Genomic DNA, 17,886 nt, shown 5'->3' with positions numbered 1-17,886 from the left:
CTGCAGAGAGCCTGCTCAGCGTGATAATCATGCTCAGTTGGATGTTTGAGACGCTGTTTTAGTGTATGATATCTGTACTTTGCTTTCACAATGTGAAAACGCGCCGGACATGAGATTAGACCCAAACTGTGATCGCTGGAGAGTCGGTCAGAGGATCTTCAGAACTGCAGCTCCTGAGGGCCGATTCCAGCCTGAAAGCCGTTAAACTGGTCTAAGGAACAAAAACTTGTACTTTTTAGTTGTTCGCTCGTTTTCAGCTGCACAACAAGCCAGAAGCATTGGCATTTTGAAATGGTTATATCCAGCTGAGGTTAATTTGCAGTGACTTGTGTGCAATGTGGTAACATTATCATTGGTAAAGGTCACATTCTTGACTGGTTTCTGTTTGCTCCTGGATATTTTTGGGGGGAATATCACACTTTATTGCTCAAAACTGCTCCTGGCTAATACTGGTGTGACTTAACTTGCTCATTTATTATTTGATTTACTAATGTGTCCTCATTCTGTTCGATCGTATGCCCAGTTTTAAAGCTAATGGTTCTACGAACTCTACGATCTCTTGCAGATTGCGAGCTGGTTGCCGTCAGATGCTTGTGATCCGAACCCTTGTGAGAACGAGGCCACGTGCCACAGCATGGAGCAGGACTTCTACTGTGCATGTCCCGAAGGCTACAAGGGGAAGACATGTGAGCGAGTCAAAGAAAACTGCCTGACCACCCCGTGTCAAGGTGGGCACCATTATGCATCCTTAAAAAAAAAACAAAACAAAAAACTGGAGAGCCAAAAAAGTTGCTGTGATTTTAAAACTTTTTGTTTTCTTTTTGCAGTGATTGACAGCTGCACCATCGCCGTGGCAACCAACGACTCGGCTGGCGTGCAGCACATTTCCTCCAACGTCTGCGGACCGAGAGGACGCTGCATCAGCCAACCGACGGGCAACTTCACCTGCACCTGCGACCCAGGATTCAGCGGCATCTACTGTCATGAGAGTGCGTAGTCTGGTTTGTTCCGTTTAACGCTTGCAGTTTGTCATTTCAAAAGTTTGGACCACTGAAAGATGTTAAGTCACCAGAAAGCTCAAAAGACAAAGTGAACAGGAGCAAATCTCTCTAACATTTGTGTAGATTTCAGTTGATCATCTGTTTGGCTTCTGTTGCCATTATTTTAGATATCAACGACTGCGTCAGCACCCCCTGTAAAAATGGAGGGACCTGCATCGACGGCGTGAACTCCTTTCAGTGCTTCTGTCCGGACGGTTGGGAGGGTCGAGTCTGCGACCTCAGTGAGTCCTTCGCAAATCTTCATTATTTTTTTTTCCTCCAGTTTTGCAGATTTCCAGACATAAAGTCCTGTTGGAGTCAGTGTTTCTGCCTACACTGCTATTCTTTGTGTCTTTATTGAATAAACAATCGTTTTAATGAAACGCCGAGTCATGGGAATCCTCCCCTTCCATCAGATGTCAACGAGTGCGGACATAACCCCTGTAAGAACGGCGGGCGCTGCGTCGACCTGGTGAACGACTTCTACTGCGAGTGCGCCGATAACTGGAAGGGCAAGACCTGCCATTCCCGTGAGTTATGTGGCGTCTGTGTTTCCGCGTGTGTTTATGTTGGTGGCGAGCAGCCGCTCACACTCCACCTCGCTCGTTGTGACAGCTAGAACATGTTGGTATAGCTAGAAAGACTTAAAGGGTTCATCCTTTGTCTCATATTGGGATTTGGAAGGATTTTATTGAATGCGTTTTTGATGTTTTGGGGTTTTTATTCATTCCTGTGCAGGTGAGAGCCAGTGTGATGAAACCACCTGCAGTAATGGAGGCACCTGCTACGACCACGGAGACGCTTTCCGCTGCGCCTGCCCGCCTGACTGGGAAGGCAACACCTGCAACACAGGTAAACATTAAAGAGTAGCAATGATAAATACTGTAGTCCAGTTTTGCTTTTTGCAAATGCAGAAAGTTGAAATGATGTTTAAATGAAAGTCACATGTAAATATTTTCCAGTCTTTGCGGTGTTGTACATGGAGGGGCAGGCTTGATCTTGTGAGAGGAGTAAAAATGTTCTCTTCATTACCAGACGGCCAAATTGTGACAGAGTACATCTATCACAGAGACTTATGGGAATTGAGGTAGCTGGTTTAATGGAATTTACTAATTGGATTTCTCTAATTTCGTCCAACATGCATGCATTTCTTACGGCTTCTCTTGAAAGAAACTCTGGAGTGGAGTAATTACAATTACTTAAAGTAATCTCAATTAAGACCTGGTTCACTCGTGGTTAAATGAGGCTGAAAGTATGAGGGCGATAAATAAGTAGATGGAAAAAGTTGCAGGAAACGGCAAAACTATGATTATCTATTTTTTTTTTTATCCCTTAAGATTACCATATTTGACCTGTTGTGTTTTCTGCGCAGATATAATTTTAGATTTTAACAATCCTGCACACCTCTGTGATCTCTGACTCATCCTCTGTCTTCCTACAGCCAAGAACAGCACATGCGCCTCCAGCCCTTGTTCCAACGGCGGGACGTGTGTGGGAGGAGGAGACACCTTCACATGCATCTGCAAAGAGGGCTGGGAGGGCCCCACTTGTGAACAAAGTTAGTCCCTCAGCAGCTTTGAATTTAACTGAGAGGAGAATCGTTCTCAGCTATAAGTGAGAATTTTCTATGTCAAAAAAGACTGCAGGCCTTTAAAAGATTGTCGAGACTGTTTTTCTTCACTTGCTGAATTTAAATAGCTTGTATTCACTATAGCAGATGAATGAAAACAGAACATATTCAAAATCATTTAATAATGATGAATTGATTCTTGTATTTTGTAGTATGAAGGCCTCCAATGGAAAGTTTAAGAGGAACTAAATTACAATGCTTGAATGAATCCGAGCTGTCCGGTCAGCAGCGGTCAGCGTCTGTCATAAGTGGTTGAGCGAAGGGAAGGAGGTGAACCGGTGACGGGGTCAGAGGAGGTCATGGCTCATTGATGTACGCGGTCCCATGGTGGCCCGACCTCAGTTCCCAGGCCTTAAAGGGTCTGCGCCTAACAACTCAGTGTCAGATGCCAAAGTACATCTTCAGAAGTGTGGTGTAGCCCGTGCATCAAAGTCTGAGGGTCATTTCGGCAGTGAAAGGGAGACCTGCATATTAATGAGTGGTAATGATGTTAAGGCTGAACTTCTGATTGGCATTCTCAGTGTAAACAGGTGCCACTCACTAAAACTTGAAGATTTTTGTGTTTTTGTCACTGGCTAGAGCTGAATGTGTTGAGCATGTTGTCGCTGCTGCTGCTTGAAGTACAGAAATGTTGCACTTGCTGTTGAAAAGAATTTCTGGAAATATCGCAGCTCTTGATGAGTTAAATATACTCCTGATTTTGCATAGATTGATCCAATTGTGCATATTTTTAATTCATCATATATATAAGTATACTAACTTCAAATTATACTAACTATTAACTGTCTATAATGAAGTTTTTATTGAACAAGCATGTTCCACGAAAGAGAGATTTTAGGATGTGAGTCCTGGTGAGCCAGTTTACATTTCATTGTATTTGTCATGTTAAAATGCCATGCATCAAATAATTAAGTTTCAACAGTTTTCAGTTGAATCTAAAACTCTTGTTTGTCCTCTTCAACAGACACCAATGACTGCAACCCTCATCCGTGGTATGTAACATCTCTGAACACACACACACACGCGCACACACACACACACACACACGCTTTTCTGGCTCCCCATTTATCCGCGTCTCCCTCATCTCCTCCACACTTCACACAGGCCCTGCAGGCTGACGGGGTGAAGGGCCACTGAAAGCGGTGGAAGTCGTCCTTAAATCAAGCCTCAAAGAGGCATCGCATAGAGGAGGGGGCTTAGTTATTGAATAGGACAGTGAGAGGTGGGAGTTTTTCTGGGGAGGACAAGAGTCCCACCTACCCCGTGGTGAATGCAGGTGGGGGGTGGAGTGGCCGAGGTGGGGGTGTACGTGTCCATTCTTCCCGTGCGACCTGGGGGGAAACGGAGCTTTGAGGGGGGAATGGAAAGGAGGCGCGATGAGAGGAGGGGAGGGGAGGGACTGGACACGCCTATTAGCATCTGAAAGGTGGAGGCTTGTATTGATGAGCTGAATTGAGCTTTGTGACACACGCACACACACACACACACACACACACACACACACACACACACACACACAATGTACTTTGTTGCAGCTGGAAAGAATGTACAGCCTTATCTAATCGTTTTTTTTTTGTTTTTTTTTTACTATTTCTCTCCTCTCTCAGCTACAACGGCGGGATCTGTGTGGACGGAGTCAACTGGTTTCGGTGCGAGTGCGCTCCAGGGTTCGCTGGACCGGACTGCAGAATCAGTGAGTGTTGACATGTTTTTATATTTAGTCTCCTTCATGATGCGACACGTTTTTTTGATGCGGATGGGGTGTTTGCAGTGAAAATCCAAAGCCGGCCCTCATTATTATTTCATGACGGCCATAACAATGTCCTGACAGTGTGTTAGGATTAAGAGGATGGATGGATGGATGGAGCGAGCGAGGAACTTAGAGATAGAAAAGGACAAGGAAGAGATGGACACATTGACACCTAAATGCAAGAGCGGGACACCGCCCTCTCCCTTTTTCTCGGTCCTTTAACGCCTCGGGGGTCAGAGGTCGTCCCTCCTCCATACTCACACAGTCACACATTCACACATGGAAGACAAATTACCCAGTGACCCTGAAATTCTTCTTTTCTGCTCCTTTGTTTCGGCCGGATAGCGCTCACCTTTGTTGTCAGGCTCAAATTTGGAAATTCTCATCCAGGCCGTGTTCATGAGAAACCTGGGTGACAATGGCCAAAAGTTCCCACTGATTGTAGAGCGGAGCTGCAGGCTGGCTTTGTGATTCTACCCTGCACAGATTGGAAGTTGTTGGTTTTGACTGGCTGCTGTTTTCATCCTGGAACCCCCCAACACCACCCCAGGGAAAAAAAAGAAAAAAGAAAAAAATGAAAGTAACCAAGAAGCCATTGATTGATTTAGGAGAAAAATATAGATCATGCAAAATGCTTTTCTTCCTCAAATACCTCCCCACATTCCACTTCTTTGTGATTCTGGAAATAATCGTCTTGCATAGACGACTAACGAGAAGAGATTTCAAAAAGGGTTTTCGGCACATTGTCTCCATTCATTTCATTCCAGTGATATTACTGAATTGTATAGATACATTTCTGAGGGATTTTGGTGTTTACATTTTACAGCTTACTTACAGCCTGCTCTTTTTAATTGAACTGTCATGAAGCAAACTTGGCTTGAAACAAAAGAACAGTGTGCAACTCATCGTTTGAGTCCATAGCAGTTTTCTGTGAAATGCAAATAGACGTAGGCTCTAATCCAAGCTAAAATCTGTATGTTTTTTTTTTCCTGTTCAGACATTAATGAGTGCCAGTCTTCACCCTGTGCCTACGGAGCGACCTGTGTGGACGAGATTAACGGTTACCGGTGCATCTGTCCACTCGGTAGAACGGGAACCCGATGCCAAGAGTGTAAATACTTCTTCTGTGTAAATCCTTGCCATGAATTCACTGACAGTTTGTGGCTGCTTCAATTCACACGTTCAGTCAGTACTGCACTTATTCATCGGTTCTGTTTCCTTGCAGTCATCGGGATCGGGAAGGCTTGCCACTACGCTGGGCTGCAGTTTCCACACGGCAGCCGCTGGGAGGAGGAGTGCAACAGCTGCCATTGCATCAATGGCAAAGTGGGCTGCACAAAGGTAACCAGAGCTCATCGTTTTTACCTACCGCTCCAAAGATATGCTCATCGTTTACCTGGACGGGATCAGAATTGGATGCTATCCCCTTGTGAACTCAGGTGCTGTGCGGTCGCCGCCCCTGCCAGCTTCAGCCCTCGGGACAGGACCTGAAACAGCAGGCCTGCCCGGCTGGACGCGAGTGCCTGGAGCACAGCTACTTCACCTGCTTCTCCCCGCCCTGCCATCAGTGGGGGGTTTGTTCCATGGCCGGCCCTTCAGCGCCACAAGCAGCCACCAAGTGCCAGCCGAACAGCAGCCACTTGGACAACAGCTGCGGCCGCATAACACTTGTCTTCAACCGAGAGAAAGTACCAGCGGTGAGTCGGTGCTTACATATCACTTCATTTGTTTTGCTCCTTGTCGTCTTGAACTGCTTTAGTGGGTTTGTTTGTTTTTTTGCTGATCAGCATGTCTGTGTTGTGAATTCACAGGGAACAACGGTGGAAAATATCTGCTTTGAGCTCAGGTATCTTCAGGACACTCGAAGCTTGGCGAAAGATCACGAACTCCTCCTGCTCTGTGACCTCTCTCATACAAATCCCGATGCTGTAGAGGTGGCTATAGTAAGTGAATAATACAACCGAAACAGACGCAATATACAGTTCCCTTGATTATCTTTTGGAATTCTTTGCTTAGAGACCTGAGAATGTTGATTTTTCTCATGTAAGAGTTAATCATCTGCTTTTTTCACATTACAGTATAGAGAAAAACATGCAACCAGCGCTCCTGATAGGAGTATTCTGTTTCCAGCTGTTGTCTCACGTCTGGTTTGATCCACAGTCCTTCCGTCCGGAGGATCTGCCGGACCACAGCCTGGTCCAGGAGACCGCCAGCGCCATCGTGGGCACCTTGTCAAAGAGACACAACAGCACCATAATGCTGGCGGTCATCGAGGTCAAAGTGGAGACGCAGGTCATGCCTCCGTCAGTGGGTAAGTGAGGCGTTCCACAGGGATCTGTAGTTGGACCTCTGTCATTTTGTGATTATTTCTCATTACGTCTCCATTTTTTTTTCTCCTCTCTCTCCTCCTTGTTGTTACATGTTCAGATTACCTTGTGCCTCTGCTGTGTGTGGTCTTCTGCTTGCTCTGCCTCTTCTGTATAATCGTGTGCGTTTGGTGGACGCGCAAACGGAGAAAAGAGCGCGAGAGATCCGCGCAGTCGGCCGCCGACGACAGCGTGAACAACCAGTGGGAGCCGCTGCGGCTCGTCGTGGGATCCGCCCAGCAGCAGCAGCAGCTGAAAGAAAGCAACCGGGAGGCCGAGCAGGAGCGCAAGAAGCTCATGGGCCCCTCCTATCGGACGTGTGATGAAGGGGAGGAGGAGACGGAGACGGAAGGCGAGCTCGAGCTCGAGGAGGAGTGCGGCGGCGTGGAGGCGGGAAAGCAGCTAGTTTATAAGTACTCTAAGACTGCGGTGCAGTCCAGTGGAGTGATCTGCACCCTGCACAGCTCCAGCCCACCCCTCAAGGCACCCCACCGGACCCCAAGCTACAGCCCCAAAGACAACCGCTGGAAAAATGTCAGTGCCGTCTTGACTGGTCAGAAAGGCCTCAGAGACCATTGTGTATAAGAAATTTAAACAAAAGGACACACAATGTGGAAGCGAGAGAAGCTGCAAGGCAGCAACTATTCTTAGTTTTTGGACTACTTTTGGAGAGAGAAAAAAAAAAAACGGCTTTGCGTTTTAAAAAGCCATTCTTTGCTTTGTTTCCATGTTTTTGTCACTGTCGCCTGAAATGATTTTGGATTCAGGAGACGAGAGCACAGTGATTTTTTTTTTCTTTTTTTTTTGCTTCTATTATTTTATTTTTCTTTGTGTACAGAAGGAGCTGAACTGTAACAATGTTTCAAGAGGCAAAAGGAGCTCTCTGCAATTTTCGTTGTTGAAATGATACAATTTAAAGAAATGGTGAATCGAGAACAACTTGTATAAAGATTTGTTTGTTTACAGATAACTATGACTTTTGTTAACTTGTCCGTGGACTTTTTGTTCAGCGTCTGTGGGGGCATATACCATTAAAGGGACGGTGAAGGAAGGGTTTGAGGGGAAAATAAACTGTTGCGTCGAGAGTAACAGAAGGAAAACCCTCACTTTCGCTGTGTCTCCTTCCAGCTTTGCCCACTTATCCACCTGTGGCCATCATTCGCCAGCCTTACCAAAACACTTGGCCTGGAGGGGAGAGGGGACAGAAACCCCAGTGCCTACTATGTGGCCTTGCATTTTCTTCTCCTGTTTCTCAGTTGTCTTGGCTGAAAACTCTTGTTTGAGGATTGTTTGCAGTATTTCAGTTGGTAGCAAGTGCCTTTCTAAGAGCTGTGTTCACACTCCGAGTCGCGCTGCCCAGTTTGACCTCCTTGTTCTCAGATCTCAAAGGGATATGTGTACATTTAGAGTTAAATTTCACAGCAACGCCATTCAAGGTATTTGATCAAAACAGAAATGAATACTCTGTACATACATGTAAATACTAAAGGAGTCGCTGTGTATATTTGAAATAAGTAACTTAAAGACAAGTCACACATTTTTATTATTATTATTACTATTATTATTTTTATTTTTTTTTTTACAAGGCCATTCCTTTTATTTATGCCAGTCGAAATAGGCAGGTTTTATAACACTTAATATCCAGAGTCCCACAGTTAAGAACCTTTACTATGAGGTACCACCAATGAAGGAATTTCTGAAGGGTTTACAAATGGTTTGTTTTTGTTTTTTTGTGATAAAACAGCTGTAACTATATTAGTCTTTAGTTAAAATCTCTTATTTTCAATGACAGCTGTTACAGGACCAAGACCTCTACATTTTTTTTGTTTTTCTGCATATTTACATCTGGTCCCCATATTGAGCACATCACACATTACTCTTTATTTTTTTTTAACCAAAGTTGCTCGAATGTAAACTAAAAATCGCTGGTCAAGAGCTTGACAGTAGAAATCATGACCTCCAGACATTTTTTTGAGACAAATAAACCCCTAATACTGTATATCAGGCATATACATCTGTCTTCTACTACTTTCTCTTCACAAAGCAGGAATAATGTAATGGTTTTATCCAATACAGAAGTCAAGTGTGTCCTCTAGTGCAGAATCAAACCGGTGGCCGCACTTCCAATCATGTCCCTGTTCTTGTTTTGGTTTTTTTTTCCTCCTCGCCTCATTGAGAACCAATGGAGACTGCCTACCGAGACATGAAACAGTTGTGGCCAGAAACACAACTTGTAGTTTTAAGTTCCTTCTTGATCCAGAATTGGTTAAAAATATTCAGCGGTAGCTTTTTTTTTTTTTTTTTTGTTTGCGTTTTGTTTCAAAGCTGCCAACATTACAGCCTTAAAAGTTTTTCAAACCATTTCTAAACCCGTCACTAAACCTTTTATTTCAGGTGCCTTCATGTAACGAGTAATGCATTATTTGTGTTGTCATGGTCATCTTTTTATGTTGGTTTGTTTTCACTAATAAGGAAAGTAACTCTTTAAAACATTGTGTGGTGTATTGCGGTGTGGTTTATTCACCCGAGTAAAGCACGCTCCTTGTCTCACTTTGCTATCATGGAGATTTCTGGAATAAAACACGGACAGAGGGTTTAAACAAAAAAAGAAAAAAAAAAAGAATAAAACAATCCACCATGGCAGTTTTGAGTGTTATGAATGTAGATGTTAGTAGGTCAGATGTGGACTTCATGCATTAGCTTCATGTTTGGTTTCAAGGCTTTAATGAAGGGAACAATGTTTGCATATGCAGATTTTTTTTTTGTTGTTGTTGTGTAATCATGCAGATATGTTTAAGTTACCAGCTCAGTTGAAATGATGGTTTTACTCAATTTCATATGTCATTGTCTCAAACATGCCATTGTATTTCTGTAAATGGGACAGAGCAAAATAAAAAAAAAAAAAAGTTGCATCACTGCTGGTGTTAAAAGCTGAATATGCATATTGTTACCTTTTTGATTGTACATGAGACAATTTTGTACAAAGTAGTAAAAAAGACCCAAACATTTCCATTCTTCTAGTTGATGTTTCATTGTTCAAAATAACAGTCCGACTTATTAAAGCAGATTTGACATATGTTTGTAATATTTGGTTTTCAGGACTGGAAAGGAGACTTGCATATGGCCAGCACATGTGAGGAAGTAAACGGACATGAGAGGGAATTTATTACACTGAGATAGTATGTGGGATGTCCTGCTAGTGACTTATAAATTCAATTTTATTTATTTTGATCATAACAGCACATTAACAATAATTCCATTTGAGTGATTCAGCAAGTTCAGACTCTTAAGAACAGAAGATGCATTCATGAGTAACTGGGAAAGGTCAGACTTCTGAGTGGTGAAAAAAAAAAAAAACTTGTAACTTCCTAGTAGCGTTCTGTGATGGACTGGAAAACTGTCCAGGGTGGGTGTACCCTGCCTTTGTTCATAGCTGGGATTGGCACCAGCACCCCTGAACTGTAGAAGATGGATAGAACTCAGAAAAGCCGTCCGTGTGTCGTCTCTGATCTGATCTGAAGTGATCAGCCTGTCCCCATATAGCATGCTAGTGTTGAGTGTCTCCTCGCTTATTTCAAGCCACGGCCGTCTTAGATCATTTTCAGCAGCTTCTGAAGTTTCCATAATATAGGCTATTCAGTGTGTGTGACTGTGGTGCTTGTTTTTCTTCAAAAATCATGTAAGATTTATATCAAGATTAAAAAGCAGGAAAAAACATTTCAATTGAAACATCTCCATTATATCAGGTTAAACTAGTACCAACAATTTTGAGTCAAGTTAGGACAAAGTTGAAAACGCATTACATGATTTGTTGAAGTCACAAATTCAAACATGTTTTTGCCTAAATCCATCACCACGAATGAGTAAACGGTGCTTCACTTACAAAAGGTAAAGGTTGCACAAATCCAGGAGGGTTTGAGAAAGCCAAAAAGCCAAATGCAGCACCAAAACCACCTGTCAGGGCGGCGATGAGGCGAGACGACCTCTGCTGTTAATCAGAACTGAACCAGGTGAGCAAAGCAGTGGGCAGGCGAGGAAAAAAAAAAAGAAGTGACTATGTTGATTACATATAGTTCAAAGATTTCTCTCTAATGTTTGTGCTTGGATTGGTGTTTTTAGTCTCAGTTTAAACAGTTGAAAAGTGACATTCTGGATTTGTGAACAAGAGTGTGATCTGTAATGAACATCATCTTTCAAGTCTTTAACTTAATGCAAAGATTTGCACTCAAAGAAATGTCAGGGTCGCTTTTCAAACAAAATATTTTTATTTGACAATAATTGATTCTATATTCTGGCATTAGCTGCCTTCAACAAGGTTAATGCTAACTAGCATCAGGGTTCTTAATCCAGGTCCACTTGGCAAAACCAGCCTTCAAAGCTATTTTTTTGGAATTAATGATTCGAGCTAAACTCTAATAGTTTAGTTGTAATTGTTTTGACTCTACTCCCTTTAACACAGCTTCACTTTCTCCCTCTGACTGGTGCCCGTTACATGAGACGCTCATTCTTCGGCGTCCCCGCAGCGTTTGCCCTTGCCCACCTCCGTGTGGGCTGAGAAGAGCCGGGACCGATCGATCCAATAACCTCGCCGGCCCTCCTCGCAGTCCTGCTCTCTCTCCGGCTCCCGCCACGCCAATGGAGTCCCGTCTCCTGTTCTGGGCCGATCCAGTCTCCGCCAATGGGAGACTGGCGTGATCTTCCTGGCCACGCGGTAATCTGAATGTTTCATGAGTAATGTTACGGTATCGGGCGGAGCGGCGGTGAGGCAGGAGACTTTTCCTCCCGACTCCCATGGGATACCCCGCTGACTGGCGCTAATGGGACCTTTCCTAGTCGGAAAGGCCGGATCAACTTACACCGCCGTGTGGAAGTGGTGGTGTCACGGTGGGAGAGGAGAGAGGAGATGATGAACGTTTGAAATATCACGATATCAGAATGACTGTTGTTTCTACGAAGGGTCTGGTTTGTCTGAACTCTTCGTGCTAAGGAAAAAGTGATGAAATCCATCACAAGAACTTGGATATTTTTGCCTCATTTCTGCCGAGAAACTAAATTCCTGCATTTCATGTTGCAATAGAAATATTTCTTGTCATTGCATGCACAAACAGGGCTCAACCCTAACGCCCACAAACGGTCTTGGTATGTCTTACTAGCCACTATGACAGGTGGAAATTTTCTCTCTACCTCGATTTCTTTTGTCGTCTTTTACACAGTAAGAACCTGTAAAACCCTGCAGCAACGCAACAGCAAGGGACTGCAAATAATGTGGACACCAACATGAAAATTCTTATTAATCAACACTGGACATGATTAGATTAGACTGGATTTGGAATTGAAATGCTGTCATCAGTCATAACTTTTACTCAACATGTCCAGAAGGATTTAGATTTTTTTTAAATAAGGCCTAAAGGTGCTCCTCGGGTTAATTTATAATAACCTCATTTGAAAACGTTGAGTAGTTATTAACTTGTCACAGTGACTGGTGAGCAAAACAAGTTAGTGTTGAGTTCTGAGCACCAAGTATTAGAAGCGCGATGCTGACATGCGTCTGTGCCTGTCAGCGTCAATACAGCCCTTCTGATCCCAGACTGCATCAGTAAACTGACACCAGAGTCCAAAAGTAGCTCCTCACAAACAGCCAAGGACATCTCGGCGCGCGGCGTTTGTAAACACGTAGTACTACACCGAGCTCGAACCCCGCCAAAAGAATCCACAGAGAAAGCATAAACAGCTTTGGACGCATGATCTCAGACGGTCTGCACACACATGCACTTCCTGTAAACACAGGCAGACTGCAGCAGGAGGACTGAATGATGGGATTTTGTGTGTGCTCTGCTCTCGATGCCGCTTCGTGCATCTGTTGGTGTGGGTCTTTTGAGCCATCTGACAGTGAAGGCAGCTGGGTGGCAGGATTTTAGGCTAAGCTCTTTTCCTTTAAACACACACACGCACGCACACACACACACACTCACACACACACTACACATGCCCCCTTATGGGACATGAAACTGGCACGTGCTGCTGGACAGCGGGCTGCAGCTGGCACTGCGGGCTGATGAAGGCAGTGGAAAAAAGACACAGTGTACCAACTGAGTCTGTGTAGTGTGTCTGGTGTTTATGGGCGCTGCAGTAACTCCACACACACACACACACACACACACATGCACACGTCCTCTCCATAGGAGATGGGGAACACATTACCTTTGTGGAGCAGAGCTGATGAGTGGAGGAGGGAACAGAGGGATCTGCTCTGGGAGCATCTGGATGCCACGAGTCTCCATCAACCAGCAAGATGAAACCCAAATTATTTGTGGGTTATTGTGGCAACTGCAGTTAGAGAGGCACATAAACACAGAGAGAGAGAGAGAGAGAGAGAGATCGCAACATTTTACATTGTAAAAATAGTCGAGTTTTTCTCTCTCCTTGTGGGGACTTCACAGCCCAGTACGTCATTCTGAGCTAATGTTGGATTTGTAGGTCAGGGGGAAAATGTCAGAAGGTCAAAGGAGGATAAACAAACTGTGAATTTGCATGTCTGTCCCTGCAACGAGTCCTTGTCCGCGCACATCCACAAAAACCTGAACTCGGGTTCATACAGTGTATATCCTTGTCTTTGATGGTTGTTTCTTTGATGAGACTGTGACCTTTGGAAACCTGCAGAGACAAACACAGTATATACCTCACATATCCTAAACACATCCACCGCATCGCTCACACAAATCTATCTGGCCGGTGTTTCCTGGAACAGATGGGAAGACTGTGTGCTTCAGATTGAGCTTTTTTCTGAGCTCTTGCCATGGACTTTTCCATCCTGCTGTATATTTACCCCCACATATTCCACGCATGTTTGTTTGTCCACGCTGGAGCGGCAGAGTGCAACGTTACCCGACACTCCATACATCGATATGCAAGGTCAATTTGCACCTTTCAGAGTCTGAGTCTAAGGAGGAGTGTAAGATATCGCCAAGAATCCCTCTGAAGCAAATAGCAGCAGAAGTAAAGTTATTATATCCAGTCTAACAAGGCAAGCTTCTATTTTACTTTAAATCAAACATTATTCAAAAGGTATCAACTTTTTGTGCTGCTATGATCTTAAATGAGTTGTAAGTGTTTTTTGAAATAATAGTAGCAGTGAAGATCAGGACTCTGTTTCTACGGTGAATATTGAATATTTTAGGTCAGGATATCTGAAGCCTTCCGCTTGCTCAATAATATATAGCGTGACCTTTGGCAGACATGAATTTGAACAATCTGTATCACACCTTTGGAAAGAGGTGTGATACAAATTGAATTTCAGATGAATAAGTAAAAGTAAGCTGGTTTGTTGAGGGTTTGGATGGCATCCATTCTGAGTCAGGCACGGCTGCTGGAGATTTTTCGGGTGTAAGTAATGGAAAACCACACCTTTTTCACTGAAGGTGGACAGTCTTCTGTACCCTTCAGTCATTGATTTGAGCTTCTCATTTCGCCACGCCTTTGTGACTCATCCTTGACTCATTTTGGTTTACAGTGAATAAGGAAATAATGAATGCGTGACTTTGTATTATCACACATTCCTGGGTCGGTTTGGGCATGTTTAAAGAAATATGTTGCCTTGAGCCACGGTAAGTAAAAAGATTAAGCTGAGTGAGGCAGGGAGCGTGCTTGAGAAATAATGCTGTTAAGAAAGTGATTGCGGGGGAGAATCAAACTGAAACTATTTGGTGAAGCTTTCATCCACTAAAATGAATTTGTAACAACAAATTTACTTGCATTTGCAGCTTTCACATTCACTAAAAGAACCTGCAAATCCAAAAACCTGAAGTCAAATATCATTATGGGAGCAACAGTCCTAATCATAGCTTCACTATGCTACTGAATTTTGGACATTGATACCAAGAAAACATCAACATCTTGACATGAGAAGGCAGGTCCGCTGCCAGCCTTAGATTGATTAATTTAAACAAAGAAGCAAAAGTCTGTCCTTTGTGTGGTGGAAAGTGGTGAAGGTGACACCTCTCCAGAGGGAGCGAAAAAAAAAATCAATTAATCAGAAACCGATGTGGTCCTTAAATCAATTTCCTCAACCCGACACTTGACAGGGGGGACCTTAAAGCCGATCGGAGGTCAACTCCATCTGCTCCCAATCAATTCAATTACAGACTAAATGAACAGATCATTAAAAGTCACCGGAACAGTCACACATAAACAATAAGAAGTTCTTTACTGAAAACCCTGGTGAATACACCTAAGCTCAGATGCATAACAATGTTATTTTATGAATCTTTATACATTTTGGGGATTTTTTCCTGTTATTAGGCACTTAGGGTCTGATCTTCTGAGGAGCCTCACACTTCAGTGTGTTTGTCTGCTGGCATGTTGAACACAAGAAATCAAACACTGAAGCAGCAGCGTTTCCAGCAGATCCGTCTCGTGTAAATGAAGCCTACTCTACACACACTCAATACGACGCTACCCTCCGGGATCACAGTAAATCGTGCCCTTTGTGTTAGCGGTGAGGAATATAACAAGAGTAGGAAAAAAAAAAACAAGTCATTTGCAGCGATGGGAGGTCATGCCAGGACTCTGAGTTGGCAGTGAGCAGCGAGGGCACAGCTGGCAGAAGTGAAGAGATGGATGCGTCGTTTGGCAGGACGCCCAAAGTGACAGCTGACTTAATAAGGAAGGCCTCTTATCAAAGCAGACGAACATGTGGCCGGTGTCGCACCAGCCTCTCTCCACGTCCTCGAGTCTCTTCATTATGCTGCTTCTGCCTAATGAGCATTTTCATTTGGAAGTACCCCCCAATTAACCTTTGATTTGTTAAATGGGTCTGAATCCAGTGCTGGGCTGCCATTAATTCAAACTGACGATAGACCATACATTCTACAGACGTGTTGAGTCTTTGAACGCTGTGTAAAACCTTGACGTCCTGTCTTCACATGGTGTGGTTATCTCCAGTGAGAAGTGAGGTTTTGGGTTTGTTCTGCCTCCTGACATCTTCTGGACACGAGACCCGCTTTTCACACTCATTCAGGCTGACTTGTTTGTCACACATCGAGGTGTTTTTTTTTTTATTTCAGTGTCGACACTACAACATTTTCATCTCCTATTTAGGGGCATTCTGGGGGACATCAGTGTGTAATGAATGCAACATTCACAACACATCATGAAGATGTTATTATTACAGACGAGGAAACGAAGTCCTGTAGATGCTCTTTTTCAGCTTTGTTGTGGTTTCACAAGCTTTTCCAGGAGATGGATAGTTTTTTAGTCAACAATTCATGCCCTAGATACCAGAGTGTTTTCAGATTATCGTGCTGCCAAAAATAGAAACTGTAAGAAAAAGTACTTCAACATGATTCTGTAAAGATAAAACTCAGATCTTTCCCCAAACACAGAAGCTCAGTTACTCAAACACCCTCATTATGGGCGTCACTGCTGTTCTCATCCTGAACAAGTTCAACAACTGTGGAATAACTAAAAGTTCGGCGAATGAACCAAACATCAGTCAAGTCCGCTCACACCGGCGATTTCCTCCCCCGTCCGTCTGACTGAGTTCCTGTTCCCATCTACCAGGAGAGCTCAGCCGCTGGAGGCACTGACGGAGGAAAAACGTAGTTTTAGTTCTCTACAACATTAAAGGCAGGCGGCCGTGTCACAGCGTTGCTGTGTGCAGCCTTCTTTGATAGGGAAATTGGATCTGGACTTGAGAAGGAAGTGTAATGCGGTTAAAGGCGTCGTGAAAAGCCAGCTGTAACAGGATTTCATCCTCTCTGGAGCTCCGACTGACTGCAGCCGTGAGGACGGTCATTAGAGAAGATCTGTGTGTGTGTGTGTGTGTGTGTGTGTGTGTGTGTGTGTGTGTGCGTGTGTGCGTGTGTGTTCTTGTATTTCTATCCTTGTCGGGGCCAAATGTCCCCACAAGGATAGCAAAACGTGGAACGACGTGCCTTGTGGGGACCTTTTTCCGGTCCTAAGTAGGAGAAACAGTGTTTTCTTGACCATGTTGTTGTTACTGAAAAAAGTAAAAGTGCAAAAACATTTCTTTAGGGTTAGGCTTTGTTGTGGTGTGGGTTAGGGTTAGGGTAAGGGTCAGGGTTAGGGGCTAGACATGAATGGGAGTCAATGGACGGTCCCCACAAGGATAGAAATACAAGACTGTGTGTGTGTGTGTGTGTGTGTATTTCTCATCTAACTGTAGCTCAGTATGTACAGCGAGCAATGTCGCACTTGGAAAGTTGCAGGTTTGAATCCCTATCTCTGTATCTTGGACTTTTTCTACCGTTATGCTTGTTGTCCGGTAACGTAACCTACTTCATAAATATGTTTAGATGCTTCTTTAGATTCTTTTTTTTTTTTCAACCAATAAGAACTAGTTTTAAATAACTGAGTGCCATCGTGCTCTTTACATATTGCAGCTCAAGTCAAAATGAAATGAAAAGTTTCACTGCAGGTTTATCCGATACAACGGATTGCATCACCTCACATTTTTAACTCGTTACCTGAACATGTAATGCGAAGCAGTGCGTTCTCATGCACCAAGGCGATTGCACGTATGCACGTTAGGGAAACGTTTTTAAAATTCGCTGGCCAAGGTCAGCGGCTTCACTGCGCTATGTGCGGAATGAATGAAGGCCTTCGCTCGCAGCGCCTTCAGCAGACTCCAGAGAGTCGCGCTCATTGTGTGGCAGCCGAAGGGGGAACAAAGACATTTCCACTGGAGGAACTTTGGGTTCCTGTCGATAAGGAGGGCAGTGTTGTGAGCCCGGGCCGTGTTTATATGTGTGTGTACAGTGGGGATCTGTGCTGCAGCGCAGCCTTTCCAGACAACAAGTGGTGGCTGTATAAATAGTCACCCTTGGAGAAACATCAAAGGGGAGGGGAGAAAATTCCACCGGACGATTAAGATTTCCAGCCTGACACGACATTTGTCTGTGTAACACAGCCTCGGTTGATTTACTGACAAGTATTTAAAGAACAACTCGGTAACAATGACAACATTTAAAACATAGCTGCCCTGTTTCATCAATCAGCTTGTCAAAAAAAACCACTACATTATGTGCACGAGTCACAGTTCAACAAAAACATTTGGAGACACAGATTAAAGTCAGGAAAAAA

General features: G+C 43.9%; 1 protein-coding gene across 3 annotated transcripts in view; it reads left to right on the top strand.

Annotated features, from left to right (window-relative positions):
* Positions 1-9,421, top strand: part of jag2b (jagged canonical Notch ligand 2b) — a 42,927-nt gene extending 33,506 nt beyond the window's left edge. For all 3 annotated transcript variants that reach the window (XM_030110014.1, XM_030110013.1, XM_030110016.1), the window contains 14 exons: positions 566-728; positions 828-989; positions 1,169-1,282; positions 1,457-1,570; positions 1,779-1,892; positions 2,482-2,598; positions 3,635-3,662; positions 4,278-4,363; positions 5,418-5,531; positions 5,646-5,761; positions 5,860-6,117; positions 6,232-6,363; positions 6,581-6,731; positions 6,848-9,421. In XM_030110014.1, the coding sequence (XP_029965874.1) occupies positions 566-728; positions 828-989; positions 1,169-1,282; positions 1,457-1,570; positions 1,779-1,892; positions 2,482-2,598; positions 3,635-3,662; positions 4,278-4,363; positions 5,418-5,531; positions 5,646-5,761; positions 5,860-6,117; positions 6,232-6,363; positions 6,581-6,731; positions 6,848-7,371 (2,193 nt within the window). In that variant the 3' untranslated portion in view covers positions 7,372-9,421. The remainder of the gene's footprint in view (positions 1-565; positions 729-827; positions 990-1,168; positions 1,283-1,456; positions 1,571-1,778; positions 1,893-2,481; positions 2,599-3,634; positions 3,663-4,277; positions 4,364-5,417; positions 5,532-5,645; positions 5,762-5,859; positions 6,118-6,231; positions 6,364-6,580; positions 6,732-6,847) is intronic.
* The last annotated feature ends 8,465 nt before the right edge of the window (positions 9,422-17,886 follow it).

The sequence above is a fragment of the Salarias fasciatus genome, chromosome 15 (assembly GCF_902148845.1).
Source record: "Salarias fasciatus chromosome 15, fSalaFa1.1, whole genome shotgun sequence".
NCBI classification, from domain to species: Eukaryota; Metazoa; Chordata; class Actinopteri; order Blenniiformes; family Blenniidae; genus Salarias; species Salarias fasciatus.
Note: the sequence above shows the minus strand (reverse complement) of the source record. Positions and strands in the feature narration are given on the sequence as shown.